General features: G+C 33.1%; 1 protein-coding gene across 1 annotated transcript in view; it reads right to left on the bottom strand.

Annotated features, from left to right (window-relative positions):
* Positions 1–13,634, bottom strand: part of LOC118188122 (sequestosome-1-like) — a 33,979-nt gene extending 20,345 nt beyond the window's left edge. The window contains exons 1-3 of the mRNA XM_035358485.2: positions 13,403–13,634; positions 8,001–8,185; positions 5,731–6,077 (exon numbers count right to left, since the gene is read on the bottom strand). Coding sequence (XP_035214376.1) covers positions 5,731–6,077; positions 8,001–8,166 — 513 coding nt within the window. The 5' untranslated portion in view covers positions 8,167–8,185; positions 13,403–13,634. The remainder of the gene's footprint in view (positions 1–5,730; positions 6,078–8,000; positions 8,186–13,402) is intronic.
* Positions 13,635–14,638: the final 1,004 nt, after the last annotated feature.

Raw genomic sequence — 14,638 nt, 5'->3', positions numbered from 1 at the left:
ATTGAATTAGAATAATCAATGATATTTTAGCGAATATAGTTATATTACATGGCTAGCCTAGATGACTGATTACTAATTTTTTTATTTTACTGCAAAATGACAAGGTATTTACTAAAAAGAAAAAAAAAAGGTTTAAAAAGATTTTGCGGTAAAATTCTAGTATACGGTAAGGCTTTGGCATGATTTTGAAAATTGTCGCCAAGACCAAAATGACCCGTTTACTGCGCATCAAGATGTCGCCAAATCCCATTATTATTCTAACCAAAGAACATCTATGTAAAGAAGAAAAGGTTCCATACAAGTAAAATGCTATTAAGACGCTAGAATATGGAGGGAAAATTTGCCAAGGGATTTGGCGACGGAACCTGGCAGCCAGAATTTCCCTCTCCACGATGTGTACAGGAAATTGAGAAACACGTGTTAAGAAGAAACACTCTTTGACAAAAAGAAAACTACGAAAATCCGTTTTTAAATTATTGCGAAACATCCAAGAAGAAACGTTTTATCAAAGGTTGTTTCTTCTTGGATGTTTCGCAATAATTTTAAAAACGGATTTTCGTAATTTTTTTTTCCCTGAATATAACTAATCCATGAATTAATTTACTTGCGCCAAAAAATATTTTCTTTTCCTTTAGAGTTTAACCACTTCCGCTAAGACTAAACTTCATGGTTGCGGTGCCGTGCGCTACAATATAACAAGCGGTAAAGTGTCTCATTTACGCCGCTCCGCATCTGCGAGTGCAATCCAGAGCTGTAACTCGAGAAATAAACAATCTCGTTGTTAGGCGACGTGTGCACCCCGTTATTTTCATTTTTGCGATAAATGCTTATCGACGTGGTGTTCACGTCGCTCGCGGTTTGAGACAAAAGCATCTTGACGTGCGTGGCACGTCTTTTTAGCGCAAGTGGTTAAAGAAATTTTAAACGATATTCATTTTATGAACTCTTGATAACATGACCTTCGAACTTCGACACTGGTTTTGAGCTTTGGCAACAGATATATCAGACATGCACAGCTGTTTCCCTCTATGATGGAACGGAGCCACAGCCACGTCTGTTGCAGAGAGGTTTTCCTTCTTTACAATACATATTTCTTTGATTCTAACCTCCATAGTACCGTATACTAGGATTAAACCCATTTTGTTTTATACGAGAACAGGTACTTTCTTTAGTTCATGCACTGCACATGCGATTCTCGAGAATACTGGAAACCAAAAGTTGTGGGAAAGTTGCTTTGCCTTTCTAAAAGACAATCAAATTGGAGCTGCGAAAATTGGCTCTATGCCAGCTACCCGAATGACACTCACGTGATGCATAATTCACCAAAAAAGTTACCTCTTCCGACGTTGGCGCAAAAATCGCTTTTTTTGGCGGGATCGTTGTATGAACTTCCCTGACTTTTCCAGATTTTGACAAAAATACTTAAATTCCCTAACTTTTCCCTGAATATTTTGGTCAATTTTCGAATTCCCTGACTTTTCCCGGTTCTCCTGGTTTTCCAGGTAACGTGGCAACCCTGAAATTTGCAATGGAACTGACGTCAAACGACATTCTAATGACGAAAATTGTTGCCCAATCAAACGTGTAGATGCCTCACATATAAATGCATCGTCTCTTGCATAGTTAATCATCTCAAAAAAATCTCAGAAGGTGTAACATGGAAAGCGAGAAGGAGCATATAAAACACTGCTTGTTATACAAGTTCGATAAAAAGACTACAGCAGCCGCAGCATGTTGCAATGTTTGTCAAATTTATGGGGAGGATGCAGTAGACAAAAGCACATGTCGTTGATGGTTTCATAAATTCAGGGAAGGAGACAGAAGCTGCCAAGATCAGGCTAGGAGTGGATGGCCATCACACGTTGGAGAAGACGATATTGACCAAGCCATAAGGTACAACTCAAACCCAACTGTGCAAGAATTAACTGAGACATTCAACATACTTGAGAGGTGGCTGGTTAAGTTAGGTTTTATGAAAAAGTTGGATCATTGGGTTCCACATAACCTGGCAGCTAATCAGCAGGATGACTGAATTGCCACCTGTATTTCCTTGCTTTCCCAGTACAAAAACAACCCATTCTTGACACGAAATGTGACAGGAGATGAGAAGTGGGTTATGTACCATAACATAAAATGTCGTAGGACTGTGTGTTGATGTAGGCATAGGACTGTGATACACCTGTATCGACTTCAAAAGCCGAACTTCATTCCAAGAAGGTGTTATTGAGTGTGTGGTGCGATGTGGTGGGAATAATTCACTGGGAGGTCCTGCCACTCAACAAAACTATCACTGCTGCCTTTTACTGTCTACAGTTAGACAGGCTGCATTCAAATTTGGTAGCAAAGCCGCCAGGTTTCATTAATCATCGTCATGATAACGCCAGACACATGCAGCTTTCATCACTCGACAAAAGTTACTTGGGTTTGGTTGGAAGGTTTTATGCCATCCTCCCTATCCTCCTGACTTGGCACTAACTGACTATCACCTATTTCGCGTGTTGTACAATGTCTTCAGTCAGAAAATCTTTGATGATCTTGATGCTGTGAAAACTGCCATCCAAGACTTTTTTGATTCGAAACCTCCGGAATTTTACTGCCATGGGATTCATCTACCAGAAAGATCACAAGAGATCATAGTTACAATGGAGATTATGCACAATAATAGGTACATTCATTTTGCGTTTATTTGCTCTTCTTTGTGGGTAATGAAAATGGGTAGAACTTTTGCACTTACCCAATATTACACACATTTTCTGTTGACTGCTGTAATGAAACGATTAAAGAGAAAAAGACAAATTACTAATGACAGAGATATGATGAAAACAGTGAAAATTTTGGATTACTCTGTCTTTACAGATAATACACTAAAAATACTACATTCTAAAAATTCCAAGTTCTGCACACATCATTTCTCAAAGTGGTTGAAATTAATTTGTAAATCATAATGTTCAAACTAAAAAGTGGGAAAATTTACAGCTTTTACAAAACAATGTTAGTAAACATGAGAAAATATGAATGGTGCTATATTAAAAATAATATAAAAATTATAAAAATTTTGAAGTTATGTATTACAGGGTTCATAGCCACATTTTAGTTAACAAAATAAGCACCTATAAGGGCTTTTCAAGCACATTTTAAGAAAAAAAATAAGCACCTGTCTAATTACATTATACACAACTGCATAACATTAAAATTAGACTCGTAATTTAAAATATGAGAAATGCAGTATTTATTAAGAGAGAATAAGCATTACCTCAACCATGGAAAATAATTACTTTTTTTAATTTTAAATAACAGTTCAATTTACAGAACTAGTTTACAATGAGAGAAAAAAAACTAGGCAGAACTAAACTATATTACAAGATTTAATGATGAAATTTCAGTTCAAAATAGAGGAAATATATAATAATAAGGCATATTTATTCTATTCGCTTGGAACTTAATACAATTTATTTTCCCACTCATATTGATATTTAACTAATTTAAATCTAAATTCTGAATTTAAATCTAAATTTTCTAAATTTTCATCGTATATCAGTTTTCCCTTAACAGATATTGCAAGCAAAGTAATTTAAGTAAAAAAGAGAACATTTCTGAAATCAAAAGACAGAAATTTGCTTCATGCAGTCATCCTTTAACAGTAAAAGCTTAACTACCCGCATACTTGAAAATTGGCGAATATTCGACAGTGGACAGTCAAGCATAACTTGAAAAAGAAAAGCGGGGGGGGGGGGTGTAGACTGCCGCCGTTCTTTAGATTTTTCTGCTAAATAAATGCTTTTGACATTTCGATATGTGCATCATATAAAAACAAACCAATGAATTGAACAGAAAAATATTCTGCTTTGCAAGCACAGTAAAACTCTTTTAAGTGTTCATAAACAAATCTCGGACCGAACATCAAAATTAATTTATCTCTGCAAAATATCCCAAATGTTATTGTGCAATACATGCGCCGTAATTCTTCCCTACATGATATTACGCAAACGGATTCATTCAACAGCTGCCGGTATTGAGAGAATAAAGAAAAAGAAAGAGACTTACCAATCTGGGGTGTTTTTCATTCTAATTTTCAACAGACTGCGTTAAATTTCGGGAATAGAATCATTATTCTGCGGTAGACCGCAGAACTTTTAGTCCTATTCAATCCAGATTGGAAAGTGACCAAAAAAAAAAAAAAAAAAAAGCGTCCATTGCTTGTTTTGCAGCAAACTGTAACAGTTTCAATATTTGAGATTTTGCGGAGAAAGGGGAGAACCTCCCAACCTTCGTACTGGATAATGTATTGGCCAAAAAAAAAATGACATTATTTTGACTATTCGATTACTTTCCCTTTATTTAAGCCATTCCGAATATTATTCCTTAGAAAGCTAACCTGTGTTAAAACACAACCATTTTTGGAAGTTTACTATACTTCAGCAGTTACTGCAACTATGTTATTATAAACATTCATACATACGCTCATAATATAAGCATAACGATCATAATAAACATGAATATGAACGAGAATGCAAATTATTAAGATCTTGATAGAAATTCAAACGTATGTAGTATTTGGGTGGGAGGAAAAGAATGCCGAATGTACCGGAATTTTCTACTGCTTTCGCAATTCTTCGACCAACAGAACGACGGGCACCTGTCTGTAGTCTTCGCGCACACCAAAGGTTATGTTAATGCACAGAAAGGGGGAAAAGCTATTTCCGGGAGTATGATTCCCCATCTGACATTCCATATTAGGGGCTTTAAAGAAAAAGTAAGCACCTATAAGGGACTTTATATTTTATTTTGAAATATAAGGACTTATAAGCACTTATAAATATCACTACGAACCCTGATTAGATGATTAAGTTTGACAGTTCTGACAATTAAGCCTGAGGATAATTTAATAAGGAAGTAAAAGTAAATAAATAAAATACTGATCCTCTACAACTTTAAAATCTGGACATGAATAAAGTAAAGATAAACCTTAACCTTTTTTTTTTTTTTTTTTTTTTTTCATATTTTCATAAAACTATCTTCAATTTAATATGTACAAGAAACTTGATGTTCATTAAGTACTAGTGTCAGTGAAATGAATGAATGTTGGTCATTTCAGAAAACAAAGTGTTGAAGTTACTGACCCTTAAGACAAAGTATAGAATCCAGATTAGAAGTTAAGGTGGTTCCCTTCTACATGAAGCAAGATCTTTTAAATTCCAAAATAAAAACCTAAATGTTTCCATGATACCAAAAAGTTTCAGTTGATTTACCGATCTTTGATATACTGACTGCAAAGTAATCATCTGATTGACTGAGTAATGACACAAAACATAATAAAGTTCCTCACTTTTATTCTGTTAAACTAAGTGTTTGGAAACCTAGTGAACTGCTAAATGAATAATCACTGAAGTCCAAGAACAGAAACTTAAGCTCAAGAAGGGTTAATTACCCTTTATTTCACTCAAAATAAGATTAAGTCGGCCCCTTTCTCAAGGGCATACAGCAAAGTCTCCACTTGGGCTTAAAATGTAAGAAATAAGAATTAACTAATGACTAGCCAAAGCTAACACAATTCTAAACTAGTTGGCCTGTAATATTAAATTAGCCAGCAAACTATCAAAAAGCACATAATAGTTAAGATGTTCCTAATTCACCGACTCTTGACAAATTAAAGATGATTCATCAATCTAAAGACATTCAAAATTTTAAACATCAGTTATAAAGAACATGAAAGTAACAAATAACACTTACAGAATTAGGTCTTGTCAATTTAAGCATATCGTGTTCAGGATGCTTGTTAGCAGCATGGCAGGAGGAGCATAAATCAAAATCTTTGCACTCAAGACACTTATAACGGTAACCTTTAACACTGTTATTACATCCATCACATTTTACAAAAGGATGAACTTCTTCATTTCTTTTAGCAGCATTAGCTTCGTTTGTCTTAGCAGCATTATTAACTTCAGCAGCTCCAGCAACTGGAATACTTGGCATTGGTTGTAAAGTAATATATAACTTTATCAAACCATCTTCAGCATTAGCTAATGCCTGAGCTAATTCAGGATCACTTGACATTTGAATTAAATCATCATCTGAATCTGAAAATTTGAACATCATATTAGCATTTCAAAAAATATAAAATTTATCTAGAGATATCGGCAAAAAATCTTGCAACTTAAGTGACATCTAACATTCGTATTAGATATTTTTTACCATAATATACAAAATATTAAATATCTAAAATAAAAATAACAGATAATTTGGATAATTCAGAAGAATTACAATTAAATTCTATACTACAACACTTTCTTGCAATGAACTGAAGCATGCCTTGTAGCGTAGCAGATCCAGCTAGCCAAATAAAAGGTTTTGGGCTTGGTATTAAGAAAGCTTATGACAGATTATTCAGTATTTCTATACACATACAAAATATATATTTATTATCAGTCTACAGAAAACACAATCTAAAATGTAATGATTAATAACTTTTAACATAGTTTTTTTTTTTTTTTTTTTTAGGTGCAATTCATACAATGTAGGATCTGCCAAAAAAGAAAAAAAAAAAAAAAAAAAAAAAACTTTCCTCTTTCTTTACAAATGTATTCTCCAAAAGAGTGAACATGTTTGAATTACACTTCATGAAATTAATACATGCCTCAAAGTCGAAACTGCAAAGCAGCCTTCATAAAATTTAGGAAGAAAAATTTTCAGAAGACATAGTTTGCTAAATCACACATTTCTGTTCTTACTTTTCTTAGTGCAATGCTTATTAATTACTGTTCTATTTTATTTTTGCATATTTTACTTAGTTATTTTTAAGGTGCAAAAAATATAACTACCTTTTTCTACACTTATATTTATTTCATGTTTTTTTCTCACCCTTTCTTTAAGGGGATTTCAAAGATGAAACTTGAAATATCTAAACAAAAAAGTCTGGGGAAAATCTATTATGATACATACTGATATAAATCTATACCAATAATATATCATCTATATTGATACTATATCAAGCTAAATACGTGAGCGAAGAAAGAAGCTAATGGTGCCGAAAATGTATAACTACAGAAAACACCTACTTTTCTTGACTGCTTCAAATATATTATAAAAGTGTGAAAAATACACAGGTAATCTTAATGTACTGGGCACATATCTTATATTGGTTTAGCTGTTTACTTCTGTTTCCGAAGAATTTTGTCAAGAACAAAGCATGTTGAATTGGCTATGACTTCATGCATCAACTTTGATAGTCATCATAATGATCTTTCAACACGATAGCTGCTTTAAGAATAATTCGTGACCTCAAAATTAACTATTTTAGATTTGGTGCTTGCTCTCCCCCTAAATTCATCTGTTATCCCAAATTCAAGATCCTTCTATGTTATATAACAACCTAAGATTAACCAATCATAGCTTGGAGTACTTTCTGCATGTACTTAGTATAAATGCTCTTGGCACAAAAAAAAACTACATCATTCTTTTCCCATCTTCGCCACTGCTAAGATATCCCACTGCTCTGCTTGTCCATCTAAAATGATGTTGCTCCCCATTTACCTGTGTAAATTATATATAAGAAATTATTGTAATTTATTATGATTGGATAAATATCTACCGAGATGATTTTATATGAGTGGAAATAAAGATTGGGAATTCGTCTAATTCATTTTGTGTCGGCTTCATCTTTCCACTCCGGCACGACTGCGCATCACATAAAACTAAAATTCAATTCTAAAAATTAAAAAAAAATAAAAGTTATTAAACATTATGCATTATTACTATAATAATGTTATGTCCAATATTTGTTTATTATTTCTTAAATTCAAGAAATGCCAGTTTCCCTTAAGCCCTCCACAAAGGCATTCCCCCTTGGCAGGTAGCATTCATGTGTTTTGTCATATTCAAATAATCTAACCTTAAATTCAAGAAAGTACCAATATTTGAAATAATCAACTTTATTGATTTTTTTTAAAGGCTTGTTGATGTTCTTGACAACTTAGTACATTACAAAAATTAAGAACACATACCTTTCCATGCAATCCGAAAGCTTTTATCCTTAAGAACAGGATAAAGTTCCAGAATTTTCTGTTCCAAAAATACAAATTTAGTCAAAACATCACTGCAAACTGCCAGTCTCCTAATTTCTGGAATCCCATTTCCAGAATCATAATATACTTTAATAACATGAACCATGTTTGAAAACTTTCTTCCCCTGAAATCAAAGTTACAGAACACTTTAATTCAGAATTACCACAGTAAAAAATAATTTAGGAAAAACACAAATAATACTTTATTACAGAAAATAGCAATGTACACAGGTATGCAAAAAAAAAAAAAAAAAAAAAAAAAAAAAAAGTTAAAAAAGATAAAATACAGTAAAAGCCCAACTATCCAGCATTCAACTAACTGAAAAAAGCTCCGAAAAGTTTTGGAATTGCAGTTTTTTTTAAACATCCTTTCAGAAAAATTAAACATATGGAAGCCTTTTAAAGCCATTATAAAGCACATACAAGTCTCTAGATACCCTGCTGATAACTTCATGCATGCATTTCTTTTGGAAGACCTTGCGTAAATATCCCACCACTATCATAGTATCCATTGTATTGTTCCAAGAATTCTACACCCATGGCCGAAACTGTAGTAGTTTTTACTGTTGGCACTGATACACCTCATAGAAAGAAAAATAGGAAGTTATTACTCAGTAGAGTTCCCATTAGAAGTTCTTTATGACATATGAGACTCCGAACTCTATGGAGAGGTACTCTTGTAATAGGTAGACAGTGCTGAGGTCACTGCACAGGGTGGAATATGGAAGGATGCCATGGACAGTGTTCCAACAGAAATTGCTTTCACCTGTTCTACCAATACATACTCCAATGAATTGGTCATAAGTTTAATGCCATACTGGTAAAAATTTTAAATGTTTTACAGATCTTTTAGTGCAACAGCAACCTTGCATTTATTTTGATTAATTATCCCTCTACCGAGTCGAAATTGTCATCAGAACTTAATTAACTTGTAAAAATGGAAGATTCTTCAGCATCTAACAAACAAAAGCATGTTGTTTTAATAGTTAACTTAGAAATTAGAAATAATCAACAACCTTAAAAAAAGCAAAAACAAAATTAAAATTCAATGAGAGACTTTACCATTGAATTATACAAATTTTATGATATTAAATCTCAAAAAGCAAAAATTATTCAAATTTGCCTTTTGTGCAGAGACTAGCAAAACTCCTAATGAAAGACAAACTTCACAGCAGCCTCAATTTAATAAGTGCTGTATGAGTAATTTCGGAAGTATTTTCGGAAATTTAGATAAAGTGCTGTATGAGTGGTTTATACTGAAATGAGAAGTTTCAGTTTCAGGACCAATGCTTATTAAAAAAGTAAATAGTTTTCCCGAAAAGATAAATGGGTAAGATTGCAAACTTTCAGATGAATGGCTTGCTGGTTTCAAAAAACATCATGCAATTCACTAAACTGATATATTATGTGAAAAACTGTGCAGAAAAGAGGGTGCTTTTTTTGAAAAGAAGAAAAAAAAAAAAAAAAAAGCAATACTATAGTATTCAACAGCGCCTTCAAACCAAAAATACCTTCAATTAATTTTGAAGTAAAAAGAAACAATATAGAAACTTCAGAATATTTATAATGCAGATGAAATGGATCTGTTACTTCTAAAGTCTTCCAACTTTGATGATGTTGATAAAATATCCTCACCCAGTATTAAAAAAAAAAAAAGAAAGAGAGAGATTGACAGTTTTTACATGTAGGAATGCAGCTGGATTGCACAGAATAAAATTACTGGTGACTGGAAAAGGCACACATCCTTGAAAACTAGCAGGTACATCTTCCTGTGGCATAAAAACATCAAAAAAATGCTTGGATGGATAAGGATATTTTTCTTTACTGGTTTTTTTTTTTTTTTTTTTTTTTTGTATTATTTGCTGTGAGAGAGTTGAAATCTAAATGTAAACCCAAAGGTAGCCAACAGGGGCGTAGCTAGTTTCCAGCACCCGGGGACATCTGAAAGATTTGTGCCCCTTTCTGTGTGCCAAGAATGGAAAACATTTCATTAAAAATTTTCATAGCATCAGTTTGGTGCCCCTTAGATGCAGCACCCAGGGACAGGTGTCCCCCCTTGCCCCACCCTAGCTACGCCACTGGTAGCCAAGTTGTTTTGCTCACTGATAATGACTGAGCAGATACTCACAAGAAGAAGCTATGCTATAGCAACATTAGAACTAGGTATCTTTTTCTGAATGTTATTGCTTTGATCCAGGCAATGGGCCAAGGAATTATCTAACACTTAAGAATGATTTATCAGAAAAATTGTATGAACAGACTTGTGTATGTTGAAAGGGCTAATCTTTGGAATATGGTAACAGGTAGTCTGGCAACATTTTAGTAAGGCGATAAAGGTTACTAGCTAGGACTTTAGCAGTGTACATGGATAAAGTCAAAAGTGTGCGCAATGCCATTTTTGTGCAATTCTGAGATGTTTTTTTAAGTGAAAATAGGTCGACGTGTACATGGATACTGTGTATGTGCAATTCTTAAAAACGCGGCAAGCAGTTTGTGATTCTGCACTTTCTCCCCATTTTGCACCTAATCTTCGTCATGATGAAGCACTTTTGTTCCATAAAAGTTCTAGCATAAGCGTAATTCGGCTAGCAGATCGTTGGAAAAAAAATGTTGAGTAAAAAAAAAAGCCTTTACTTCGTGAAAACAAAATGGCATCCAAACAAAAACTAGCAGGTTGCTGTAACAGGGTTGGTCGCCAAATTTTCGCCAAAAAATCTCCAAGTTACCATAATCCAAAGATTAACTGTTGAAAGTTCCCCAACACAATTTCTGTCTGCATTTTCAATGAAGATGACATTTACGGGCTTGAGAATGCTTGGAAATCTGTTAGAAATCAAACTTTTAGCAAAAAATGGAAGATAAGAACATGTTCAAACAAAAATATTAAAAACCTTAAAATGTAGAAACAAAGCTAAAGAATCCACTTCTAGGCCAGAAACCAACTTCTTTGTGACAAAAATTGGCTTGTAACAGATATGTTAACAGAAGAGGAAATTCTGATTCACCAAAATATGAAAATGGAAAGAAAAAAAAAAAAAAAAAAAAAAAAAAAAAGGAATTTCTTGGGGTAAAGCAAAAAAGGAACTTCCACTGAAACAAACAGACATTCACAATTTATTCAATCAAATATCGACAGCACCAGGAAAATGTTCAATCAAATATCGACAGCACCAGGAAAATGTTAATGTATTAAAGATTTAAAAAATGTAGTTATTTTTGGAAAATTAAAATGAAAATAATTCTCTTCTATTAAATGAATTTTTGGCAAAGTCTTACAATTATTTAAAAAAATTTGGTATTTAATGTGCTTTCCATATTAACGTGATTTAACGCCAATAATGTATATGTGTAACGTCACAGCACAATCATAAAACTTTACCTTAGTTCTATGCACACCGAATTAATTCTTGATAAGTTGGTTCAGTTTTTGCAAAGAAAATGCAAGTTAATTACTATTTATGAGTTTCTGCTCGCAATTTGAAAAAATGGTTAAAATCTAGGATCTGCTTCTACAGAATAGCATATTCTACGGTGATATTTTCAAAGTTAGAAATGGTAATGAAAACGTGTTTTAATGATCATGATACGTGATTTTAGTTGAAAATGTATAAACAATGGCGAGTCAACAAGCAAAATTATGATACACGACTTAAGTTTTTTATAAGCTATACCTGTAACTTCAATCACATGATTTTGATGAAAAAGGAATGATCTTCTTCCTATGCTTCTACAGAAATGTCTGCAGGCATATCAACTCATTTTCATCGTCGACAATATTTTACAAACGGATATTTTTATAATTTTAGACTGGAAATTTCATTCTTTATTTATATGGCTTTTCTAACATGAAGTGCATTTTGCATATGCTCCATCTATCCAGAAATTTCCCATACCTGGAATTCGGTATTTCATACCTAGAATGCCTGGCTACTTTCAGAGTATTTTGCCTTACCCAGCAACAGGCAATGCTAGATGGACCTTTTTTATCGTATACTTAAAAATTCTGCTTTTGCAAGTAAAAGCTCTGAGATAGACCTTTAATTCTTTAAAACCCAAAGCCTTTGCTAACCTGTATGTTAAAATGCTGAGCCGCCCGAAATGGTTTTCGAGAGTCACAGCAATATCCTCCCCTCCCCATCCATTAATGCACAAAGAATAGTGAAGGTTTCAAATCACATCCTTTCTACTTCTAACAAATAAAGATAAGAAACCAGAAATAAATCCTTTTAGGACAAGCTGCTTGCAATAAACTGATACAATGCATTTGCGAAACTGCACCTGCTACTGCATACCTTAGGGGATGGAACAAAACAATACCTGAATTTCGGCCGTTTGGGGTGGTTTTGATCGGCCATCTGCTCTGATATGGTCTTCAAAGAGTTAAATAAGGAAACCTAGTGAAAATTCAAATGAGCAGAAATGAATTGCACAAACTAGGCATGGCATGCTGCCTTAATGTTGTCCAATACACATCGATCTATTTTCACTTAAAAAATATCAGGAAGTTAAAACTATCAACCAGAAATGTAACTGGTAACCAGAAATGGGATTTCATCACCAAAATTGAAAAACATTTCTTGCTAATTGAAGGGCACTCAATTCTACACTAAAGCCGAAGGCTATGATAATAATGCCTCCTCATCAGTCAATTAATGGTTGGCAATATATGTATTATGGTTTTAAATTTAGAAAATATCACCACATATTGTGAAGAAAGCGAGACAGAAGTTGCTGAAAATGAAAAGATTTCAACTGATTATTTAATGGGATTTCTTGGCAATAAAACTTCATAACTGAAAACACAAAATTACACTTCTCTATAAAATTTATGCAACAGTATTAATACATTTATAAAAATTGCCTAAATAACACATTAAATTTTCCTTATTTATAACCTATTATTTAAAGTATACTTTCTCAAATATTTAAATTTACAATTACATAATGAAAACTTCAGAACTTTCCCTAACTCTAAAAATGCTCTTAAGGTAGGAGAAGCATTTCACACATGCAGCAGCATGAAAATTTTACATTTTAAAAATCTAAACACAATAAAATTTTCAAGTAAATTCACTTATAACTTCTACAGAAATGAGTTGATCCCCTAAACTGTACAGTTCACCTCATGAAAATTCTCTATAGATGCTTACAGACATTTCTACAGAACTCTATAGGAATTTTTATACAGCTCTATAATCTTTTTCCTAAGATATAAACGAAAAATTGATTAATATCAGCTGTGTGGGGGGGAACTAAATAAATCATTACTCTGTGCTAATAAAACTCCTATGATCAGATTATTGAAATCACCATTAATACTAACATTTTATAAAAATACTTACAATAGAGGCAATACAACCGATTAACGTTCAGACTTCTCTCAGAAGCAAAATAATAACAATCAGTCTTCAAGAAATGTTTATATACTTGTTACAAATTGCGAAAACTGATGCAATCGAACCGTTCTACAGTATTCAAGAACTTTCCTTATGTGTGATTCAAGGAATGGTGATGCAGACCATAAATGACGCAGCTGAATCGAACGTTTACTTGTTCCACCTGAAGTCCAGCTGTTTGCAAATAATAAAGAATGACAGTGTATGACTTAGATGAGGAGTTACACAAAACCAGAAACGGCAAATGTGATTGTTAGTTTCAAAACTGCTTATAGAGGGCACTAAATTTCTGCATGGCCACAGACGACACAAATATATCAATGAATTATTAAAAATTTTATATGTATGAGCTGTTAAAAAATTGAATAATTAATTTATATATGTTTAGATAAAATTCAAGCATCTTTTTTATTTTAATGTCAAAGAGAAAACTAATTTAATAATGCATTATGGTTTTCAATAAAGGCAAGTAAAGAAAAAGTATACTGAACAGGTATAGTAATTTTGAACACACATATTTTGGAAAAGATTTTTAAATATGTACGTATATTAATTTTCATATAAACTCATATAAAAAATTTTATTTACATTCAATAAAATAACGATACGGTACCCTCGAGTTATTAATATCACTTCCGTTATAAACATATCTGAGTTTATAGTAGTTTATAACTAAGAACATATAGTGAATTTGAGTTTCAGAAAGCAGCGCCTCCTTTTACTCTGTATCACGTGAAAAATATCAGTAAAACAAAAAGACGAAAATAAAAGTCAGGTGGCCGCCATCAATCGACGAAAAATGTGAGTTTCTGGTCGAAGGTCCAAATCAGTGAACTGGTAAATCTAGCATGAGTAAAAAATGTTAAGGATGCAGAATGTCAGATGAATATTTGTGCTTTTCTCTGGGAACTGGAGAATATCTAAGAGAGTTGATGCAGTTGTTAGGATGAGTGAGAACTGAATAAAAGAAATTTCTGGCACGTTTTTGACTATAATCTTGAATTGTATCTACTGACCATGGTGGATATACGAATTTTGAATGAACCATGGCGCGTTGATAATCTGTCTGAGTGCTTTGTTTTGAAGAACTTGGATGTGTTGAAGGTGAGTTTTGGCAGCGTGGCCCCAGACAGGACTAAAATAGAGTAATGCTGGTCGAAGTATAGCTTTATATAAGAGGAG

This window comes from Stegodyphus dumicola, chromosome 12 (assembly GCF_044657685.1).
Source record: "Stegodyphus dumicola isolate Sdum_Otavi_A_Nest chromosome 12, ASM4465768v1".
NCBI classification, from domain to species: Eukaryota; Metazoa; Arthropoda; class Arachnida; order Araneae; family Eresidae; genus Stegodyphus; species Stegodyphus dumicola.
This window is presented reverse-complemented; position numbering and strand designations above follow the sequence as displayed.